The sequence below is a fragment of the Manduca sexta genome, chromosome 25, assembly GCF_014839805.1.
Source record: "Manduca sexta isolate Smith_Timp_Sample1 chromosome 25, JHU_Msex_v1.0, whole genome shotgun sequence".
In the NCBI taxonomy this organism is placed as follows: domain Eukaryota; kingdom Metazoa; phylum Arthropoda; class Insecta; order Lepidoptera; family Sphingidae; genus Manduca; species Manduca sexta.
Window position 1 is genome coordinate 9,123,737 of NC_051139.1, and position 14,119 is coordinate 9,137,855.

Genomic DNA, 14,119 nt, shown 5'->3' on the forward strand with positions numbered 1-14,119 from the left:
CAGTAAACGCCAACAGGTTTTTTGCTATGATCTATACGACTGCCTATTTGTGTATCGCTTTATAAAAGCGACCGTCAACTGAATATTAACATTGTAGTTAAGAAGCTTCACAACGATGGAGCTCAAATGTGCACATATCTTTTTACTGTTTAGTGTCGTGAGTGCAACTCCTCACGGATATGGCACTAAAGGAGGAGCTTCAGCTTCAGCGAAAGGTACGTTCATACCGCTTTCCCTTTCATTTTTTTATTTTGATGGTAATCGCATCGCACCTTTGGCATAGTAGAGCCAAGTGGTTTGCAACCTAGCATATTCTGAGTTTGATTACGGCCCAAAAGGCGACAAGTTTGCTTTCTATCTGTACGATGAAGAGGAAAAAGTTTTGTAAACGTATAATAAAAAATCATTTGTTAATCAATTAATGTTTACGGTATGTTATGTTGCTTAGAAAATGATACAAGGAAACATCTGGAACTACCCCATATATTTTTTTTATCCTTAATTACGTATTATTAAACTTTTTATTACATTCGTTTAAAGTGAGAAAACTATTAAACATTTATGTGATATCTGACAATTATAATTGACGTGCTGTAGCCTAAACCAAAAAACTGATAATAGGGCGCGTGATGTTCCGCCATTTATCGTATTATTTGACTATTTTACTACTTAATTATTTTATGGAGATTGGCTATGCTTGCCGTGCGTAGACTAGCTGCACGTTTCTCTACAACCTTCGGGAATCGAAGCGTGACTTGATGTTGTATAGGTATATTTGAATGGAGAAACTATTACTCTGTTGACACTTAACGCTTCTACATTGTTTTGACGAAACTTAAGCGCCCAAATTGGTACTAAAAAATATATATTTAAAATGGACATTTTGTTATACATCAACAGCAATGACTTCAGTGCGTCTTGCACGAAAAATATCCCAAACATGTGTGGCATTCCCTATAACTGACACTGATTGTCGTAATATTATAATTAGATTTTATTAGTAAATACTAATCTATGTATTTATTTACCTCCTATGGTTATTGTTAATATTATGAATTTGTTATTGTTCCTTTTTTAGCTGAAGCCATTGCCACTGCTGGAGCTTTTGATGGCGTAAGAGGTTTGCCATTGAGTATACCAAGTGGGCCTGGCTACTCTGGCAGTTTTTCCAAGTCTTCATCGTCGAGTTTCTCATCAGCAAGTTCGAGTGCAAGTTCAAGCTCCAGTTCATTTAGTTATAGCGGATCTGGTTCATCTGGATTGCATGGTTTCGGAGCCAACAGCGTTGCTGGAGCCAATGCTTTCGGAGGAGAAAACGGCCCTGCTGGATCAAAGGGTATTGCAGGATCACATGGACAGGCCGGAGCAAACGCCTTTGCTGTATCCAATGCACAAGCTGGAACAAACGGCCTTGGCGGTTCAAACGGACTGGCAGGACCACATGGACTTACAGGCTCAAACGGACTGGCAGGAGCACATGGACTTGCAGGTTCAAACGGACTGGCAGAAGCACATGGACTTGCAGGTTCAAACGGGTTGGCAGGAGCAAATGGACTTGCTGGTTCAAACGGGTTGGCAGGAACACACGGACTTGCTGGCTCAAACGGACTGGCAGGTGCACACGGAGTTGCTGGATCGAACGGACTTGCAGAAGGAAACGATCTTGCCGGTACCTCAGGATGCGGATCTGGAGCATGCTCACACAATAAAGTAGATGGAATACCTAGTCATAGTGGATCTAGTGGCGCGACTACTGGCCAAGGAAACTTTGGATCTAACGCTGCTGGGACATCAAACGCTGAATCTGGTACGTATGGCTTTACAAATGGAGGAGGTAAAACTTGTATCGGAAGTGATTGCTCCCACCACTTAACTGGTTGTGAAGGTTCTGACTGTTTGAATAGTAATCGAAACAACAAATGCACATCTGGGCACTGTGGGTCCGACTCTTTGAAAAACGATAAAGATTGTTCGTCTGGAAATTGTGAAATAACCCCATCGCAATCATCATCACTAGACTATCCATCTCCGACTCAGTGCACGTCTGGACAGTGTGGGCTGAATGTACAAACGAATTTGCCAACGACGACCACATCGGGATCCTATGATATTCCTGCGAAAAAACATGATTTTGCATTAAAACCCAATTCAAAAGACCACTACACTCATAACGCCTTTAGTGGATATAATGAAGCATCATCCAATTCTAACACACAGTCGTCTCACGGAATCGATTCTCAACATCATTCAGGAAATGTAGATGTTCATGGTCAATTGCATGGAATTCCAACGGCTGCTACGTCATCCACTGGTAACTCTGGCTTATCAATTGATCACTCGAAACCAGCTACTTATTTAACTACTCCCAAAGTAGAAGAACCCTGTAATACTCCATCATGTAAATCTGATTTTGGTCAAAGCGCTGTAAAACCAACAAGCTACAATGTGCCTTTACATACTAGTATAGATGGCCTGAACCAAAACCTTCCATGTAAAAACGGGAACTGTGGAATCAACCAATACCCTACTCCAAGTGTTGGTCCATTGTCACCTAGACCAGCTGGACCAACAGGATGTTCATCTCCCAATTGCGCTGAACTAACTTCTATAAGTTCTGCATCTGATTGCAAGTCACCACACTGTGCACCTAACTACCCTTCGGTACCTCAGGGTAGTGCGAGTGGAATAAATTATCCCGCTGATGTATCAGGCTCTGGTTTGGTACCTAAAAATCCCAGCTATGCTTCTCCTATTCTACCCTCATACAATCCCTCGCATGGATATTTTAAACCTGGATGTAAAACTCCTGACTGTACAGAATATACTCCAGGGCACGTAAATGCAGGAGCTAACTCAGAGTTTCCTTCCCATAGTGGATTTTTACCTGCTGGAACAAGTCCTACAATACCAAGTTATTCTACCCCTATTTTACTTCCTAACACGCCTACAACTGGGCATTCTCCAAACACACCAAACAATGCAGGAAACTATGGTGTTGTCAGTGGGACAACGGCAGTCACTCCTGGACATATACCGCCTGCAGGCGGTTTTGGTGGACCGAGTGGAATATTAAAGCCTAATGAGTTTAGTCTTCCTTCTAATACACATGTAGCGCCATCATTTACAAAACCTACTATTCCAACCAATCCAATTATTGGAGCTAGTCCTTCTGCAGAAGAACTTCCGCCATATACTGGTGGATTCGGTGGACCCCACGGCGTTTTAAAACCTAATGAGTTCGACATTAAGCATCCTTCAACAACACATAATACACCTATATCTAACGGAAGTCCCGCTGGTCATGATCTACCGACATACACGGGTGGGTTTGGTGCACCCACTGGTTTATTAAAACCGAATGAAATTAGTAGTTCCGCTAACGCAGGCGCTTCAGCTAATTCGAATGGGGGATCTCTCCATACTGTATCACCAAACATTGGCGGTACTTATCCAACACAACAAATCCCTACATCTCATGGTAGTCACATTATACCATCAGGGACCTTAAGACCGGGTATCGGTTCTAATGTTGGGATTCCTGCCGCTCATCTCACAACTCCAGTCGTCTTACAACCAATTCCTGTGATACATTCAACTCATCATCCGCTTCCTGTGCCTACACAAGGATTCGTGACTCCAACTGGGTCAGTACAGCCCAGTGCATACTATTCAACCAAACCTACAGGCAGTTCAGTTACTGCCTTCGGTAACATTGACTCCCACGGACATCTTGGACACACTCAGTTACCAAATGGGGACAGTAATCTAAATAAAGATTTGCCAAAATACACAGGTAATTTTGGAGGTGCCACTGGAGTACTAAAATCAAATGATTTCAAAGATTCATTAAGCCATGGATACAACAAGCCAGGAACTACCAGCAGCTCAATACCGGTTTCTTGCTCTCCTGGAACGTGTAATAGTGAATCTATTAACTCAGCAGCAGCAGCCAATGCGGAAGCGGTTGCTTATGCTGGCGGTTTTGGTGGACCACCAGGTCTTTTAAAACCCTCATGATGGTGGAAAACTAGATCATAAACTACTGTCAGGAGCACAATTCGGATTACATCAAGGTTCGTCTGGCTCAACTAATTTTGGCATAGCATCATCCGGAACAGTAAACGGAGAAGCTAAAACACCGGCACATGACACGCATAGTCAATCCGGCGCGGCAGCACAAGCGAATGCAGTTGCACAGGCAAGTGCAACCGCAGAAGCTGCTTCAGGATCTTTCGGAGGTAGCAGTGGTCAAGCAGGTGTTCATGGTGATGATCACAAATCGGGAAGCGGGTGTGGAGGGGGATGTGGGGGTGGAAGCTATCATGGTAGCGGGCATGACTTCGGTTCAAGTTCAGCAATAAGTAGTGCAAAAGCTGGAGTAGTAAATGGACCGGACAGTGGATTACATGGTAATAGCGCGTCTGCTAAGAGCCTCTCCAGTGCTGTGAGTGGGGCACGTGCCTTTGGTGGTGCGGGGAGCTACGCCAGCAGCTCCGCTTCAGCGCATGCCTCCGCTGGATATGCCACGAAAGGAGGTAACATTTTATATTATAACGACACACTATAGGCAAATTAAATAACTTATAATATTGACGAGTATACTGAGGCAGTTTGCTTGCCTGGCATAGGACCATACCTGTGCACTATAATATTTATTTGATTTAATATTGCCGCCTTGGCCGAAATTCGGCTAGGAAGGATTTATTATTTATAGTTTCCTATCACCCTAAAGTTACAATTTTATCAAGTATTGATAGAAAAAAGAACATTACGCATCATACACATGTATAACTTAAATAATTACTAATAGATTAATTACCAATATTTCAAAAAAATCAATAAAAGACTGCAACGCTCAACAGTTCTTCATTTAATGTCCCAATGTTCTTGTTTCAGGTTATGGAAAATGAATAGAAGGCGTTTAAACTGAGCATCCGTCGCGTATGGATTTTATTGCAAAGACTTATCTACGTTTATTAGAAATTTATTCAAATAAATATACGATATTTTATAAGTAAAACACATTAAAATCTTCGTTAATATATTCTTGAAGTTTATTTCACTTCATCGTGCCTTGTTAAATTTCTGTAAGCCAGGTAGATAATTCTTTTGATTAACGCTTGCGTCATGCGGGCTTTACCAGTTAATCAAAAGGTAATTCTAATTCAAACCTAGGTGCGTTCAGTGACATAATTTGTATAATATAAATACGATGTGTACTTTTGACATAATGCTGCATAAATGGATGTCGTACAGGGGCCTTATTCTCTATCCCGCACGTTATTTTGACAGTGTGTAACAAGCACGTAACACAACGCATCATGTTTAGGACTATAGAAATTTGGCTTACAGAATACCATTCCACGCACATTTCTCAAAGATAACATGACACGGCCGCGTTACGCGTTTACACAATCATACAGAATAAGGGCCCTGAAAGTAATGATGAGTTGAACGGATACTGGGTCCCATACATTACAATATAAAGTCATGCCCACCTCTATTCTTTAAATATAGGACATTAGTATGTATTCAACAAGGGTGCTATAAATAGAATTCTATTAGTAATCGCTATGTACATTGTACAGTGTTGATAATACATTTAAAAAAAAAAAACTAATAATATTTAATATGGTTTGTTCAAAAAAATAATTTAATCATTTCAACTCGACTTCGCAGTTGATAAAAAGTAGTTCTACGATAACATTGAGAATCACATTGTCCAGTGACATCAGGGTTAAGATATATAGACCACAAAATATGCTGTGCATACAAATGATCCTTGTAAGATACCTAATCACAAAAAATGTTCTGATTCATGGAATCTTATAAAGTTGCATAATTTATAATGCACTATTTTGGGAATAAAAACGGATGTGAATTTAAAATGACATACACCAACACCAACTTATGTAACTCATCGAACCTTGCGAAAGATTTGCTACAATTGAATCGTGATTCACTTAGCGACATGATTTTCTGAATTCATAATGCTAAAAGAACATAAAAATTGTTACAAATGTGGGATTTTAACTTGCAACCTTGAATACTGATGTAAGTATATAAATTGTATTGATGCCATGGGCTAATGCGTGTTTCGCACACATAGTCCAACATCTAGACATTGTTTGTTTTAGAATTATTGGGATCAGAACTCGAGTATGACAGTTTTATTAACTTGGATACGTGCCACAATAACTTCTATTGGTATATGAGATTAAACTCTCACATGAAAGAGTTCTCATTCTTTCTATAAATGGCAAAGATGAAAGGCATATGGCCAATCTTTGAGTTCTTTGGCATTGTAAGTATATAAACTTTTTTCTAAAATAGAACACTTTGCTTGGTAACTACTTCAAATGTGATTGTACATTGCACGGTGTTTGGTTAGATGCAAGATCATGAGATTTTCTCGGAATAAACATATATTTTTGTAGTCTTAAAGTAATTGATGCGAATCTTTTATGACTTGTCTGTTGGAATATTCTTTTTTGTCTGCTCACTTTAAAACGTACCCTAATTCCTTATCTGCATAATAAGGACAATCGCACTATAAATATTTATAAATTAATATTATACCTGTAAACAAAATAAAAAACGGTCACGAACCATTATTGTTCACAAGGCGTGGGTGCTGTGGCCTGTGTGCATGACACGTCGACCTTATAAACACAAGTACTTGTCCTGAAGACGGAACAAACATCAATTACTGTCATTATTATTATTAGCAATTTAATTTCTTAATAGATTTAAATAGGTAGGTACCTACATAAATTATTTTTTATACACAAATCATATCACATTTAACTTAAAGATTATATAGATTTTTAAACCTATGTAATACTAATAAATAAATCCTATTTATGTTAAAAATGCGAAAATATGACAAGATTTTTGAATGTTTGTTAAGAGCAAACGGACACACAACTCAATGGATTTTGATATTGGCACACGGGAACACAGATTAGACTATAATCTATACATAGGTATTAAAAAAGAAGCCAGGACCAAATATAAAGTCAATGACTTTACTTTTCATAATACCTGTGTAATAACTCTATAATTTAATCCATCACCCATACCTGTATGAATAGTTGACGACAATATTATTGTCTAAATAGGTACAGGCATCCATTGTTCCTTTTTTTTGGCAAAGTGATATTGGATTATTCTACTCAACATCAGACTCTGTAATTTGTGCTCGATATGGCAATAAGCTCGCCACCTTTCACATTGTGGGACAGAATAAACACGGCAGAAAGTGAGTGCACCATTTAGCCTCTGCCTACTCCTTTGGGTACAAAGGCGTGAGTGTGTGTGTATAACAGTTGCTATTTCGGTGTTATTAGGAATCTTCTTGCTTTACCTAGTATCTATTTCTATAGTAAAGTAAGTGTGTTGTCTTGTCTTCGTCATCTTAATCATCAGCCACAAGAAGTCTAAATATAGGTCTCCGCTAAGGTTTTCTAAACCAACCTACGTCCAGCAAGTTCCAGCGACGCGCATAAGGGCGTCTGTTCACCTTGTAGGTGGGCGTTGCGGTTGCCGGTCGTCTTCACGGTTTGTCTTAATAACAGTTAAAATTACACCTAGGTAGGTAATCGGCAACATATATCTGTAGCTTTGACTCATTAATGAAGACCTAAATGTTGTTATTCATTATTATTATTTTCAAAAAGCATTATGGTCTTTTTAGGGACAAAACCTATTAATATTGTTCCAAAAACGATGTATTTAATATTTGTTTTATAGGACTGTCAAACATTATTTAACAAATTTTTTAATCACTGATATATTAAATACCAAGATTATATTGACGCCTACGCTCTAAAGGATCTTGATAAAAAAAACCCTCAACCTAATGATATTCATACTTATATGTACATTGAAAAATACTTTATATTCATACCTACATTAAACAACATACTATGCATTAACAATGCCATCATTGTTCCTCGCGCAGATCCGGTTGGACACTGTACAGCGTCCTTACGGTAAATTGACAAATTACATAATTACCTAAGTACATATTTTACTCGTGTTGCGTAAAAACTTCTATACGTAGTTATTTTCGGCTATTTAAAGATAAATCATGAGGAAAACAAGCGTAGTAAATGACTTACATGTGAGAATGATTTCATTTCTTAGTCACTATCTGACTATCCCTGTAATCTAGACATCTAGAGCCTTTGAATTATCAAACAAATATCTTAAGAATGTGGTTTAAATAACTTTTGTATTAGTTATTTCATGCTCTTTGTTTATATTTTGCTACTAGTAAGTAGGTCTATAAGCGGCGATAGTCTAGTTGGGAGTGGAACGAACTGCTGAGACAATAATCTCCGCAGGTTCCAAACCCAAGGACCCGCATTTCTAAAGTTATATGTGTATTATTTGCAACATTGCTTTAACGTTGAATGAAAACACCGTGAGGAAACTTGCATATATGAGAAGATCTCTATAAAAATTTCAAAGATATGTGAAGTCTGCCAAACCGCCTGGCCAGTGTGGTAGAGTAAGCTCTAAAACTCTCTTACAGTTACAGCAGTACAGTAGTGGGAGTAATATAGGGCTGGTATTATTATTATATAATAAGTAGCTAGGTATTTTGACAGCTATAATTATCATTTTGTGACACCACTTTTTTACTATTACATTTAGCTAATAGCTGTTAATGAACACTGGCTATAAAATTTACCTCATTTTATTTCCTTCTTCTTAGAAACGTTTGCTAATAAGAATAATTACGTCATTAACATCAATTCCGAACTTGGAATTACCTTGACTGCATGAAAGTTCAATTGATTATATTTGTTACTGGAAAACAAGATCCGGGTTAGTCATACACTGTAATTAAATGTATATTTATTTGTTACTTAGATTAACTGCTATATTAACTAGGCATCGACCCCAAAAAAATTATAATGTGAATATGAACATAAAAACACAATTTGAAAAGAAGATTACTTATATACGTAGCTGGTGTATTGAAAAATATGTTAATGTGTGGTATTCAAGAGCCCCATAAATATTCCTAAGATAAAAGTCACAAGGTATCAACTACGAAGGACTTTTGAGCCCGCAAAACTTGGCTGAAATAAATTATCGTATGTCACAAACTTTCTTATGCAAGAATCGAAGCCGCGATCTCTCGTTTTAGAGCCAGCTCCGTCGATACAATAACGTAATAAATTGTATTTATTATTAACAACAACGATAAACGCATCCTTAAACATAATATAAATAATACATTGATCATCGTTAATTTAAAACATTGCTTTATTAAGAACTCGTTAGTCGATGGGTAAAAAATAGCCATTTACGTTGATGAGAACGCCAAGTGATATCGTATTAACTGTCCGCATAACTATTAACTTGTTAACACTGATACGTAAAAATTTACCGGTAACGTTGATGAAAATGCGGACTAACACCTATCAAATAAATTGTTCTCACATTGCGTTATTAATTACACGTAGGTCCACGACACGCTGATCCGCTCGCTCGCTCGGTATTATCGCTCTGATAGCTCTTCGTTACTATACTCGTAATATCCTCTGCACAGTTTCTGGGTTAAACTCGTACCATAAAAGACAGCGATCGATCAAGACAATGACAATATTTAGATGATGGTGTAAAATAAAAACGACAACGAACTCATTGGAACTGCTGCGACAAAGACTATATTATACCTATTCATTGCGGATACAATATACTCGTAAATTAAAAATATCCCATATTTAACAGTTATTTCAGAAAAACCCACTGATTATCGGTGTTTGTTTAAGGAAATGCGAATAAGCAGGTTATTCAGTATGATTTACACAACCTTTATTGAAGTCCGTGAAAAACCGTCAAATATGTGGAGATTAAAAAGCATTTCATACATTAAAGGTTTCATTGCTTCATAAAGTAAATACAAAACTAATATTTTGCATGAAGTTATATAGTATAATTTTTATATTGCGTTACTAAATGAAATTTTTGACGGAAAGTATGAAGTTATCGTACCGACAAATTATTTTCGTGTAGTAATGGCCTTAAGGTAAAATTGAAATTACTATTTATTCATATAAATATTTTCTTCGAAACTTAAGTACACTTTTTACTTTACATCTATAGTTAGAATTAAGTACTTATGGTAAAGTGTTGTTGCTAAAGCTTTGACAATGTTAAAATGTACCTATATGAATAAATTATTGACAAAATGTTTATAAATAAATTATTATTAAATATATCACTTTTAAATAAAGAAATCCTTGCGATAAGACATTTAATTTCAAACATCAATTCTCTTGGCAGCCTTTAAATATTTATTGATATGTATTAAAAAAACTCAACCAAGTGTCAATCAAACTTTGACGTCGGTTTTGAAACGAAACACCTTTATTTAAACAACGATTTTATCTATGCAAGAATAATATTTGCGTATTACAGAAATATTTTTACACAGGGGAACGAAACAGGCGGTCTATTGTTTTCTATCTAGGTACTTGTGCGCTACGCAAACTTGCCAGTCAAGTAGTGGCGCAGAGAAACGCAGAATAATTTGCATCAACATAATTGAAATTTTATTTTTTTAAGCCTAATTCCTAAACTAACATAACACACATTTCGTGTTGTACCAAGAAACTAAAGTACTAATGTTTTTGGAGGATATGCAGTGTATCTCATTAGGCAGTTTCAAAACATTTAACAAATATCTAATTATAAGTCTTGAGTCTTGACCATCGAAACTACATTCATGTACCTATACCTACCAGATAGGTACCTCTTTATCTTATAAAAAATTCCAGTTTCTCTCCAAAACTATTTTAATAAAATCTTCCAGATGCTGTATATCTTGCAAAGTTTCCGTCGACTTATTGACCTCTGGTATTTTGACGAGTACAAGATGATATGTAGAGGAATATTCGGGCGTGTGATCATTGTGACAACTGCTCATGACACTTTTTGAAATACATTTAAGGATTTGTGCTGGACTCGCCAATCTAAACCGTCCCACCGACTAAATCCTCGCCATACTACTCTCTCTCCCTTATATCAAAGGTCACACAGGGTGCGCATGTGCAACCGCAACTCTCATAGAAATGGGCTCATGGGCAGAGCCTCTGGCAGTCCAAAGAACAAGACCTCGATAAGGTCTACTAAAGGAATACTACACGCTAGCCTCTCGGGCATTAAATACCCGGTAGCGGTTATCCGCTCGTCATCTGTATACCCGCTTAGGTAAGTCTGAAGTCGCCTCGCCGAAATATGAAGTACCCATAGAACTATGATTACCAGTAGGTATACGCAATCATTGATTGTTTGGTTGATCAGATAGTAACGCCCATAAAATTTATTAGAAAAACCGAATTCTTTGTTTATAATACAAGTGTCTTTTTCACTATAGAGTTGTTATAGAACAATAAAATAATAATTATTGATATGACCTATGAATCACCCAAAAAATTAAATTCTTTTTAAATGTCATGCAATTTTGTTGCCAATTTTAGCAATCAGGAAGTACAATGAGTGTACACTGTACAGCCATGATTTTGAATATAAAGAAGAGCCATTATAGCACGCACTAACCGAAATCACTCGAAATGGTCCCAACTGGAAAGTTTACATACACTATCTAAATGATAATTACTAACTAATTTTCTTTTGTTCGGATTTCTTGTTATGCAGTCATCGTGCAATATCTATCTAGATATATTACCGTGTTCCGGGAATACTACCATGGGGTTCCCGCCACCATCACAGGCAATAGAATTCAGTGGAGGGTATTGTAGTGCCCTAAGTTCTTTGTCCTTTTTGTAGTCTATAATGACCTCCGCAACGGAGGGAAATGTTGATAGTTGTCAGATTCGGCCCCTGACTCTGAGCAGCTTCGGTTCGCGGGAGCTTCTGAGACCAATTATATCATTAGGATATTGAGACGACCAAGCCAAATCCAATCGCCATATATCTAACAAATGCTGCTGCCTGAACTCGAAACGTATTTAGATCAGTACATACCTACTTGCGACACCCTGTTTTTAATCAAAACCACGCCTGGTAGAAGGAAATGATAATATTATTAAGAACCTATCTCGGTTCTAGTCTGAGTTTAGATTAACAGCATCACTGCTGATTTATGGAAATCTATAAGGCCACCTAGAGCTATCTACGCGTAGTATATGGTAATAGAATGTGGCCATGACAAGCCCTCAGTATAGTTGCGGGAGCTGACATTCCTTTGTTCACTTAATATTAAACTCAATTGACAGAAAATTTATAATATAGCCCTTTTTCCCGGAAGAGTTGGTAAAAGTGAACTTCAATATATTTATTATTAAAAATAACTATAGTTAAGATATTTTTTTATAGTTTTTATGGTAGAAGATATCTATGAATAGTCAGGAATTGCGTAACTTGTTAAATAACCATCCGTACCTGTAAACTATGCCAGTGCAATAATAAAATAAAGAATACATCACAGTTGACCATGCATAGGTTTTAACAAAGAAATCGTATAATGTTGATTTACCTTAAAACAAAACATCATCTTAAAAATACCTACTTATAAGTAGTTTTTATAACATTATTGATAAAAAATATTTACTTTTATTAAAAAGCGCTTAACATTTCATCGCGGGTGTGGTTATTGTATACACCTATAGGGGAATTGGGAATTAGTCACCTGTCTGAATTTCTCTTCGTTTAGGCTTCCGAACAAGTATTCGGAAGCCTAGAAGTTAAGTTACTTCTTCGATATTTACTTATATAAAAAAAAATGGCATACAAATGAACCCAAGACGCAACTAGCTACTGAAATATGACACACGCGCAAAGGTTGGAACTGATTTATGATAAATTGAAGTAGAAAATTAAACGTAATTAATAATTATTGCTAAAGGGACCACACGATAGCCTAGTTGTGAGTGGAACGGACTATGACACAAACAACCTCAGGTTCAAAACCCACGGGCACGCACCTCTAACATTTCTAAAGTTATATGTGTATTCTTTGTAAATTATGACTTGCTTTAACAGTGAAGAAAAACACCGTAAGGAAACCTGCATACTTGAGAAGTTATCTATCAGCGAAGGGTCCATATAACCTAATTCTTACCACCTTCCCTTTCGTAATTTATGTAAAATCTAATCTAATTATCATTAGATCAATTCCCAACTTCAAATGATTAAGTTCTACATTGTTTATGATATTCAATTAAAATCATTGTTATGTAATAAATTAAATATCCTTTTATAATATAATATCCTTTTATAATTTAATAATAGTCTTCACGTATTTTCTACTTACGCACCTTTTGACTTAGTTGTTACCTCAAAATAAAAGCCAAATCTAACGTGATTCACACATGTATGTTTATTAACATTTTACATTTAATATTAAATATAAACTAAAGAAGGGTTACAGAGGCTTATTCAAACAACATTTCTTATAAACAAGGTCCCGCTGTCTAGACATGTGCATTGATTAGGAAAAAGCCTTTTAATGCTCACATTCGTATTCTGCAGGTAGCTATCAGTTTCGAGACGTGTTTTTGTGTCCTGTGCTCTTTCATGCATAACAAATATTTGGACTCGTTTAGAAAATTGATAATGGACACCAACGAAGGAGGCAGGAGTGTAATTGAGATTATGTTACGTACGCCGAATTTATTTGTATTTTATAATACGTCAAGACCAACGTCGATACAATAAAGAATTTTTAAGTATTAATTTCTCATGATCTATTTTACAGTAGAGAGCAAAATCGTGACAACTAATCTCCCTCTATAGATAGATATGAACAGAAAAGCATGAGGAACTTACCTATATAGAAAATTCATACTCACTTACACAATGCACACTGTATGTATCATTAATCACTAAATTCAAATAATCTATGAATAATGTAACCGTAACATTTACGCACTGACCTTTCCTGTATAAATAATGAAAACATAATAAAATCTTAACACAGAAGCTTAATCTGCGTCGCCGAGTCTCGCCGCACACGTTGACGAATCGCGACCCGGTTAACCCATAGCTGTTGACCCTTTCACCTAATGCTCATCAATATTACTTTGAACTTCAGATTTTAAAAATTTTTTACACTCACTATAACTTAAGAAGTGTTTAG

General features: G+C 36.6%; 1 protein-coding gene across 1 annotated transcript; it reads left to right on the forward strand.

Moving 5' to 3' along the window:
• On the forward strand, window positions 1–5,044 carry LOC115455494 (collagen alpha-2(I) chain). The gene is given in 4 exon segments (XM_030184143.2): window positions 1–215; window positions 1,079–4,008; window positions 4,010–4,535; window positions 4,897–5,044. Coding segments are annotated over 4 exon segments (3,570 nt in total). The 5' UTR covers window positions 1–115; the 3' UTR covers window positions 4,911–5,044.
• Window positions 5,045–14,119: the final 9,075 nt, after the last annotated feature.